At 48.9% G+C, this 10,448-nt stretch overlaps 1 protein-coding gene across 3 annotated transcripts; it reads right to left on the bottom strand.

Annotated features, from left to right (window-relative positions):
* Positions 1-157: 157 nt before the first annotated feature.
* On the bottom strand, positions 158-8,530 carry tmem178 (transmembrane protein 178). 3 transcript variants are annotated; one of them, XR_004199261.2, is made up of 5 exons: positions 7,932-8,530; positions 6,432-6,545; positions 5,571-5,708; positions 1,237-2,140; positions 158-1,100 (listed from the first exon to the last, which is right to left on the bottom strand). XR_004199261.2 is itself a non-coding variant. In XM_031736451.2 (4 exons), the coding sequence occupies exons 1-4, from the start codon at positions 8,428-8,430 to the stop codon at positions 1,899-1,901; spliced, it is 993 nt and encodes a 330-aa protein (XP_031592311.1). In that variant the 5' UTR covers positions 8,431-8,530; the 3' UTR covers positions 158-1,898. The 3 variants fall into 3 exon arrangements, 1 of the variants encoding a protein (XP_031592311.1); XR_004199260.2 differs by having other exon boundaries at positions 158-1,488; positions 1,675-2,140; XM_031736451.2 differs by having other exon boundaries at positions 158-2,140.
* Between the last annotated feature and the right edge of the window lie 1,918 nt (positions 8,531-10,448).

Below are 10,448 nucleotides of genomic sequence, written 5' to 3'. Positions count from 1 at the left end.
CTGAGCAGCAGCACATATGACTGTCTTCACCAGGTACCTGCTAACTCACCTGCTAACTGGATCGAGTCCAGGTGAGTTGTGCTGCCCTGATTTGCTCGGTGAAGCCTGCAGCTCTTCATTAGATGATGTTATCAGAACCACAATAACACGCCTCACACACATTTAACAAATATTTAATTCTCAGATATAAATAAATCCAACAAATACTGACAGATCTTCCACAGGAGCAGCTACAGGTGACGAGTCCCATCATGTTTACACCATGTATTTACAGCTGTGTCCAGCAGGGGGCAGCAAAGGTTCCATGAGGGGACAGTGGAGCTATGATGGGGTATCAGGAGGAACATGGGAGCTTTCAGTGTGGAATCTACAGGTTAAAGGTCGATAGTGATGGTGAGTCACCATTTCACTCTGCGTGTCAGCTTGAAATTAAATAAAGTTCTGACTTTGAGCCACACACAAACATTTCATCCACCGTCATCCGCCCTCAGGAGCCTAAAGACCTCGATGGGTCCGCCCCCCTGATACTCCTCCTCACACTGATCATCAGAGCCCTCCTCCTGATGATGGGAAGGATGCTGTGGACGTTCTCAGTTTGGTGTCTGCAGCTGGTGGATGAATGACTGTAATTCCAGATGTTTTTGAAAGCTCAGAGTCTAAACTTCAAACGTCCGATTCTGCTCGTACAGGGGGCCACGAGAAGGCATCGGGGCTTCCAATAGGCTGATGCAGAGTCTCAGAGGCTGATACCTGAAAAAAGCTTAAACATAAATGGTCTCATACCCTGTTTACAGAGGAGTCGGTGCCAGAGATTAAAGGTCAACTCCTTTGTTTCATAACAGAGCGGCAGCACTGACACCTGGATCGTCTGTCCGTGCGTTCCCTCCTGCGGGAAGCCTGAGGTTGGCGAGCAGCACCTGCTCAGCGTCGCAGAGTAAAGGGTTCAGTCTGTGGCTCAGCTCGCAGCTGAAAGCACATTTATATACATGTCTGTGAGCGGCCACCGCCATCCAAACCTGCAGCACACCGCCTGGTCACGTGACGCTCTGCAGCTCAGACTCTGATCCATCAGGCGGGATTCACACCTATCACGCTTTGAACTGGCGTGTGGATCCAAGTCGAACGAGAACAATTAGCTTTGCTTGGCTGTGATTGGCTGTCATCACTAAGAAGGCCACACCCAAACATCAAATGCCTAAGCAACGTGTGAACCCCGCATGCCTGGATAACACTCACCTGAGCTCAGAGCACTCGCGTGCACCTGAAGCTCCACCCAAACTGATCGGACCGCAGCACTCCGAAACATCCGCATGGGAACACTCCATGAAGATCACACCTGCAGCAGGTTTGGATCCCAGCGCACACCTGTGTGTGTGTGTGTGTGTGTGTGTTCACACTGTTTCCTGTTATTGCTCCTGATGGGGACCCAGCTGCAGCAGCTTTTTGTGACCCGCCTCAGCTCAGGTGACCTTTACACCGATGAAGCTTCTGATTGGACGATGGCACCACAGAAAGAAAACAGTGAGTCAGAGCTGACTGACAGACAGCTGCTGAGACCTGGCCACCTGTCTGACTCTGGACTGGGCTTTACACATTTGATGTCAGGTAAGTACAGATGACACCTGATTTACCAACAGCTAATTTATCTTTTATAAACTTGATCACTGATGGTACCTTTGGCCACACCACTGTGGAGAACACCTGTACAGGTGTTCTCCACCGGTGACGGATCACAGGAACCAGGCGAGGCTCAGAGTGCACGCTGCGGTGACCTGAGCTGGGTCCACATCAGGAGCACAAACAGGTGCGCAGCTCCGTCTGCAGTCCGAGGCACCTCCTATTACGGAACCGGCCAAAAATACACCTTCTGTTGTCCGAGAATCCTCCTCTTCCTCGCCTCAGACAGAGGACTCACGGGCGGTTTTGGACCGCAGTGCTCCGGCCCGGCTCAGGAAGGGGAAGGTGGTGCCGAGGCAGCCGGACGCTACAGTGAGACCCAGACTGGCCCAGGCGCAGCAGATGGACCAGCCGTAACCGTGATCCACGTCAGCCGGCAGGCCGTAGATGAAGGGTGGGTTTCTGGAGAGGTCGTAGGTCACGCTGGCTGCATACGTGCACAGGGAGATGGTGCAGAAGATCCCTGAGAACAAATCAGAGACCAGATCAGACTGACACCTGAACCTGAACCTGTAATTGGCTGAGACCCGCAGGTGCATTACCAACAGGTGAAATATGAACTTGCAGCCTCTGACTGTCAACACAACCCGGTCTATAAGTGATGACGTATGAATCCTGCCCCTAAAAACAGTCAGTGATCACTGTTGGCCTCTCTCGGTTTTTATCACCACTGTTCATTTTAAAGCTCAGTTTGTTAAACCTTACGATGTAACTACAGCCCAGCCCATGCAGCAGTATATTAATGACTAACCTCGTATTGTGGATGGATTATCTCAGTTGTTCTCCTGACTGAAGTTTGGTCCGTTTACAGCAGCGGTCCCCAACCCCTGGGCCATGGACCAGTATCGGTCCGTGAGTCGTTTGGTACCGGGCTGCGAGAATTGAGGCTCGGGTGTGAAATTTATGGTTTTCAGGGTTTTTATCGTTAACTCGGTTTCCCTGGGTCTTTTCCTGTGTTGTAGTCGTGTGTCTTATTTTGAAAGAAATATGTACGAGTTACCATAGCGACCAGAGAGAAGGATGTTACTCTCAAGGTTGTTGGCGCATTTCAGGAGGACGCTGCTAATAAAGTTATACAATTACACAGTGAATTCACATTTATTGTTATTTTTACAAAATACCACAGTTTGTGTCTCGGTCGTATTATTTTATTTTGTTGTATTTATCCACCACACCTTAAAGGCCGGTCTGTGAAAATATTGTTGGACATTAAACCGTCCATGGTGTAAAGGTTGGGGACTGCTGTTTTACAGCATCCTGCCATGCGATTGCATTTGTCCCTAACCATCGGGAACCCTCACGTTAACTTTTATCGAGTGGAAAAAAGTTAGCGTTCATCCTCCAGCTTCACTGTGTTTATGCTATGCTAACATAGCTGTGTCGCTAGCGATCACGTAGCACATCATTATATACCAGCTAGCCCAACTTCAGTAACCCTACAAACGTCACTGCTGTTTAGTTTTCTGTCTTCATTTATGTTGGAAGTGATAGCAGAGCTGTACGTTTGAATGTTTCAGAAATCTCTCAGTCAGAACATGCTATATCATGTTTAGGTGGAAGCTAGCGAGCTAACTTCCTGCTAACTTCTAACTCTGTTAAATTTCATAAATTCTGTTTTCATGGATGCCTGGATGTTAAACTAAAATGTTACACCTGGTAAAGCAGCAACGCTGATCATTTTATTAAAGATGAAAGAATTTAGACAGTTTTTAACTCTCAGTGATGCCGCAGTGATCGTTTGACTTTGGGACCTGGAAACAGCTCAAAGAGCAGAGAGGGAGCCTTCCTCAGTGTCAGTGCCTCAGTATTAGAAACAGGAGATACCGTGAGAAACGGCCCTGTTAAGGTGAGTCTGTTCACTTTCGCACTAACAGGTAAAGGTAAGCCGTCTCCTCCTGTACGAGTCACGTCCACAGGTGTGGCGTGTTGCTTGCAGACGTGACTTGTCGTGTTTTACCTCTGCTCACTGTTGTTCTCTCATATTTTTTATTTACAGTCTTATTTCTCTCTCAGTTTTCACTCTGTTACCTGAGTCGCACTGTGGCATGGTTGTGGTCTCTGGTCGGCTGCAGAGGAGGGGTGGCACAGCGAGCTCCCGGGGCGGCGCAGAGGGAGGGTGAACAGGTGTGCTGGGATGTGAATGTTATTGTGACTCTTTATATGTTAACAGTGACAGTCGGAGGGAGGAGAGAGCGGACGTGACAGCGGATCGGGAGTATCTGTGTCCCATTGCAAACCACAGTAAAAAGAATGTCACCACGTCTGTGTCTTGTACATGTGTAAAGGGTCCAACTTCACGCACCTGTCAGCGTTCTGTGTGAAAGTTTGTCATCTGTGTTCATGGAATCGTACGTGTTCTTGTGTGTATCCCAGAATCGCCTGTTTGTAAAAGTGCTCCCAGCTTTTCAGAGATGTCCGTTCTTGCCAGTCTAACGGCCTGCTCGCCCCACCAGCTGTCAGCTGACCAGGAGGTCGAGGCTCATCATACCAGCAAGAACCCCGTTTTTAAAACCCCCACTGGCTTCACTTTGATCATTTTTAACAGTTAATTTTGGTTTATTTCAGTGTTTCACTTGTTTCTGAGCTTGTTTTATTCAACTTTAATGTCTCACTGGAGAGCAGTCAGCACATCTGCAAATGAATCTTTCACTAACTTCATTCCCTGATGTAGAAATGTGCTATCCTTCTTTTAACAGCTTACTCTGGATTAAAACATCACCACCCCTCACCAACTATCTTGGTGTCACTGGTACCGCACTCTCCCAGTCTCTAACAGAACACAGTGTATCACCGTGGCAGGCTCTGGCTCCACCTCAGCTCCAGGTAACCACGGTGTGCCCCAGGGTCCTGTGCTTGGACCCCTTTACTGCACCACCTATACACTCCTCCTTGGTCAGATCATCTGCCTCAAGGTCTCTGCTTCCTTTTCTATGCTGATGATATAAACCCTCCACCCTGCTCCCCCCACAGTCACTTGTCAATTAGAACGTGGATGTAGACTAACCGACTCAAGCTCAACCATAACAAAATGAAAAATGAAGATTGAAGATCTGCTCAATGGGATGGTGGCCTCATCGTACCTTCACTCAGGTTTGCAGTCTGGGCATTATTTTATTCCGTGCTCACACCAAATCTGTCACCAAAGCTTTTTACTTCCGCCTGATCAACACCTCTCGACTCCAGCCATCGCTCACGGTCTCTGCAGCAGAGTCTCATCCACGCCTCACCACATGGCTGGATTAATGCAGTGGGTCCTGTTTGGGTTTGGAGAGGCTCCAGTATGCACTAAGCTCTGGGGACACGTCACCCTCATCACCACGGGTTCCTGATGATCCTCATTCTTACTTATAAATGCCTGAGTCTGACCTGCTGCACCCTGAGCTGTACTCCATCACTGGAGTCCGTCAAGAAACTTGTCAAAACTCACCTCTTCAACAAAACCGTCCACCTCTAGCCTTTTTTTGGTTTATTTACAGTCTTTGTAAAGCATCCTTGGGTTTCGTCACTAAATGTGAGTTATTACTAAAGGCAGGCAGGTTAATAAGGTTTAACAGTCTGCACTCGTAGGCTTAGCAGTTTATATGGCATGTGTATGCACACCACACTGAAATGTTACAGTGTGGTGCTGTACACTAAGATCCTCCATGGAAACGAACACGTCACCTTTTACTTGAATCTTTCTAAATGATGTCATGTTGATGTTCTGATAGCCGAACCCACTCAAATCTCTCTGGTGATTTTCTTTGTCGGCGCAATTCTATTTATAAAGTGCCAAATCACCACAGTTTCCTGAAGGCGCTTTCTATGGTCAGATGAAGACACTACTCGCTGTGAACCTCAGCTGCGACCAGCAGGGGGAGACACGGGGCTGCTGCACAGAGCAGGTGAGTTACCTGCCATGAGGAAGAGCAGCCCAGAAACGTGCTGCGTCAGGCTCTCCTCCCAGAAGAAGCCCACCGATGCCACAATGCTCCCGCACAGCAGGACGGCCGCCGCCATGCCCAGGAAGCCTGCCGTGATGCGCCGCAGGTCTGTGGACGCACACACACACACGCACACAGTGATCAGTGCAGGAAATGAAGGAACACAAAACATTGCCATGGTAACCACTCCTTGGTACTGTTACATAAAACTGATGGTGTGTTTCCGTGGCAACAGTGACTGGCAGCGAGGATGGCGGCGAGAAAACAAGCCAATCACAGGAAGAGTTCAAAGATGGAGGGTGATCTATAATCTATAATCAGGGATGAGAGCAGTGAACAGGGCACTGACGCGCTCAGTGATGTCACAGAGGTAAAATCCAGTGATATGATTGGTGCTGAGGCAACTCCAAGCACACAGAGCGTTGGTGTAAAGAGAGCCAAGTGTCCAATCACAGCGACCTCGCTGAGCGGTCGTCATCATGTGACGCAGCGTCCAAGGTCGCAAGCATGTGCCCGGCAGGAAGTGGAGGATCACTTCTTCTTCTTCTTCTGTGATACTGAAACACACACAGCTGACTGCTCTTAGGGTCACCTGCACAGGTGTGAAAACACCCACAGTCTGAGAAACACCGACTGACCCTGAACACCACACTGAGGGAACACACACACACACAAACACACAGGGCCAACACACACACAGACTGAAGCTTGTCACACAGACGCTCCGTGTGGATGCTGTGATGGTGAAAGAGACGGCGACTGAGACTCTGATGATGATAATTAATCATTGTTGGTGACTACTGGTGTGTGTGTGTGTGTGTGTGTACTCACGCAGCAGGTGCCACTCGTCCTGCTGGATGGTCCTGGTCAGGTTCAAGGGGATGTTCCTCAGTCTGATTGGCTGAGAAAAGTGATACTTGACAGCAGTGCAGCGATCTGCAATACCTGCAAAGTCACACAGGTGAGCCACCTTTAAGATTCACGTACAAATACACACACTGATGTACCTGAGCTGATAGCATCACCACACCTGCTGTTTGCAGACCCAAGCTGACAAAACGTAGCAAACCCACATTAAACATCCTCTTTACATGAGGGCGGGACTTCTATACATGCTAGACATCATCAGCATGGTGTCACATGATCTGTGTGTGTACATCCACAACTACACTACATGCACAACATCCTCCAACTGGGCCAACCAGGACTAACTAGGACTAACACTAACCAGGAGCAGGACAGCCCAGGACAGAACTAACCAAACTGACGATGATAAGGACTAACGAGGACTAACCAGAACTCACTAGGATAAGGACGACCCTGGCCCAGGACTAACATCCGTGTGGACCCTGTGATGTGTGCCAGCTCTGAGCTGAGATGAACTCGATCCAGACATGACTGCAGCGCTTTGAGGCGACAGTTGTGATTTGGTGCTTTATAAATAAAGCTGAATTGAATTGGGTAGAGCAAAGGGATGCCGACGCCATATAAACAGGAAGTACTCATGCTTTTTGCTGGCCCTCCTCGCAGGTATCAATCGATCTAATTGGATCTGAGCTCCAGCCTAATGCAGTGTAATGATATGTAACATAATGTCGGCTGATGCAATTTGGAGTGCTCTAATCTGATGTGCGGTCCAGCTCCTCGCCGCTCGCCATCACTGTGACCTCCAGCTCTCAGCTCGGCAGCCGGCCAGACTGCAGACACACACTCTGCAGAAAGCGGGGCCGGCGGCATCCAAGCCGCTCTTGGGTCAGCACAAAAACACAGCCCTACAAATCCTACGATGCACCTCTCTCTGAGCCTCACAGTTAATGCGGGGTTCAAGAGGGCGTGGCCTCACACTAATGGTGACCATGTGATTTATGCCACTACCTGCTGTGATGTCATCCAGTGCTAAACAACACCAGATCATCCGAGTGTGTGTGTGTGTGTGTGTGAGAGAGAGAGCAGGTTGGTTATGTTTCTTCAATCATCCACCAGTAACTGATAGAAACTGATAGAAACATGGTGACGTCATTAATGAGCACATGTGTGCGTGAAACCACGAGGATTAAAAGGCTTCAGCAAACCTGCGAGTCTGAGCTGAGATACAGTGTTTGTGTGTGTGTGTGTGGTGTGTTATTGCTGTTCAGCTCCATGAAATCATTAACAATGTGCTCCTGTCATACATTAACCAGCACACACACACACACACACTAACTCATCGACTGGGGTCAGACTGCAGAAACAACATGTGTGTGTTTCTGCAGTCTGACCCCAGTCGATGAGTTAGTGTGTGTTAACCTGCACCGTTATTCTGCAGTGTCTGTGTGTGCGTGTGTTTCTGACCCCGGTCGATGAGCTTGTCGATGTCCGGGTCCAGCCCCTTGAAGTAGCACTTCCTCCACAGGCCGGAGTGGGTGGAGAACAGCGGCCTGCCGCACTCCGTCTCCAGGATGCCCATCCCCAGGATGGCCCGCCAGTTCTCCAGCAGCTCCTCCTCCCTGCTGCCCACATGCACGGGCTTCATGAGCGCCACGTCCCGGTGCCGGGGCCCGCTGTCCACCAGCGGCAGGTGGTAGATGGGCATCTCGCGGTTCTTCTGGTCGTTGGAGTCGGAGCCGTGCCGGTCGCAGTTCTCCTTGTGCCTGCGCGTGTCCGTCTCGTACCAGTGGTCGGTGGAGATGGCGGTGACGAGCAGCAGCAGCGATAGCACGCTGAGCGCGAGGCTCACCGCGGACACCGTCACCGTGGCCGGTCGGGCTCGCTCCATGGCCGGGACATGGACCGGGCCGGTCCCGGAGCCCCTCTCCGCTCGATTCCCGCCGGTGTTCCCGTTACTGGGCATCTTCTGCTGCCATCCTCCTGATCAGCCGTTCCCCGTTTGCCCTCGAGAGCGCGTTGTCATGCCGACTGACCGTCAGAGCTGCGTCAAGGTGGAGGCAGGTAACTCCCTCAGAATCGGAAGTCCACGGAGAGCGCCTTCAGAATAAAACGTTTGTCTCCGCAGGAGGAGGACAATAATAATAATGACGATGAAAATGTTGAAAATAATAATAACAACAACAACCAGGCTGACATGTTAAACAGCGGAAAGCTTTGTCTGAGACAGTCAGCTGCTGCAACATGCAGAAACATTCAAAGCAAGATTCATCTGTCTGTGATGGTGTGCTGTGATGCTTCAGCGCGCAGAAGCTTAGGAGCTTAACTTTCTGCCTTCAAAAGTTCATTTTGTTCGTTTTAACAGACTAAAAACAGCCGATTGTCGTGTTTGCTCCTGCACTTTACTCCAATCACTCACGTCAAACTGTTACCAACACTTTATTTTGAAAGTCCGAGCCGGAAATGCATAGTGTTGCGGGTTTTGTTGCCCTGCAGCTCAGCGCACATGAACACATGATGAACACATGAACCTCCTCCCTGATCGGCTCGTTTCTGCGGCTTTCAGGTACACCCGTCTTTGCTGCGGAAACGTTGCCATAGAAACAGCATCAGCAGGTTTAGTTTTTAGCACGGAGTGAAAAACGATACAAAGCGCAGCACAGAGTTTTACATTGAAATCAGACAGGAAGTCTCTTGTGACGTCACGGCAGGGGCCCTGAGTGCTGAGCTGGGTGCGGACTGATCAGAGGTATTGATCAGGATGTTTCTCCTGAGGCGTTCACTGACCTCAACTCTGTTTCTGGGCTCCATGCTGCGTTCAGGGTCCGCCCACAGCGTCAGACCACGGGGGGGGGGCGGGGCTCTGAAAGGACGAGAGGTCACAGGTACCAGAGATCTGTGAACGGTGCTCGGTGACAGTGGGGAGGAAGAACGACCTCTAAACAGGAAGACATGCCCAGCATGATCAGGGAGGAGAGAGACGCAACAAAAACTTTATTGGGGAGATAAATGCAAACAAACTCGGTGCAGCTTTGTCCTCTGCCTCTTTTTTCTTTTTATTGAAAAAAGAAAGCAACACAGTACTTGCACTTACCGGAATACAATTAACCTTTCTTCATTTTCCTAAGTAAATATACTTATATATGAAAAAAACAACTAAACAAAAACACACTCTAAAACACCCAACCCCCCCCCCCACACGGATCAACACAACCATCAAACATATGGTCAATGGTAACTTTAGTGTCCCCAATGGGAAACTGATTTGCAGTGTGTCCATACAGAGATATAAAAAAGCAAACAAACGAACACAACACATACACACAAAAAGTAATATAAGCCCCGAGAAAACAACCTAAATTTTATCATCAAAAAAGTGCAGTGTGCAATGGCAACAACACTTATGGTTTAGTGTTATTAACCATGATAATAGCAGTAGGTACAAAAGACAATCTATGTCTCTTTGTCTTCACTGCAGGCACTTTATAACAACGACCTGATGGAAGCAGTCCACAAGCTGGACCTGAGACCTTCCTGAAATCTGACCAGCCACTTTAACCAGGTTGCTAAGTCTGGTCTTATTATTCAAGGACATATTACCGTACCAGGCAATGATACAGAAAGTTAAAACAGATTCAATAAAACTTTTATAAAAAAGAGTCATCATTTCAGATGAAACATTAATACCCCTCAACCTCCTTAAAAAGTACAGTCTTTGTTGAACCTTTTTCACTGTAGCAGCAAGATGTGACTCAAAGGACAGAGCCTTATCAAGACCAACCCCCAAATACATATAACTGTCCAGGAATATATTACATATTCAGGAATATAACAGTCACAGAAGTACATTTAAACAGGCAATACCTCTAGACCAGTAAAATAAGAAATAAAGGGTTGCCACACACACAGGAAATGGCAAGCTACATTGTAGCCACAGCTGGGGCGCACTAACAGAGGCGAGGCAGCCGGACACTGGCGCCACCG

This window comes from Oreochromis aureus, linkage group 6 (assembly GCF_013358895.1).
Source record: "Oreochromis aureus strain Israel breed Guangdong linkage group 6, ZZ_aureus, whole genome shotgun sequence".
Taxonomy (NCBI): domain Eukaryota; kingdom Metazoa; phylum Chordata; class Actinopteri; order Cichliformes; family Cichlidae; genus Oreochromis; species Oreochromis aureus.
Note: the sequence above shows the minus strand (reverse complement) of the source record. Positions and strands in the feature narration are given on the sequence as shown.

Coding starts and splice junctions, on each gene's coding strand:
- tmem178 (XM_031736451.2), bottom strand. CDS start 8,430: ATGCCCAGTAACGGGAACACCGGCGGGAATCGAGCGGAGAGGGGCTCC. Junction 6,546..7,931: donor CGACAAGCTCATCGACCGGG/GTCAGAAACACA, acceptor GTGACTTTGCAG/GTATTGCAGATCGCTGCACT. Junction 5,709..6,431: donor GGACGAGTGGCACCTGCTGC/GTGAGTACACAC, acceptor GTGCGTCCACAG/ACCTGCGGCGCATCACGGCA.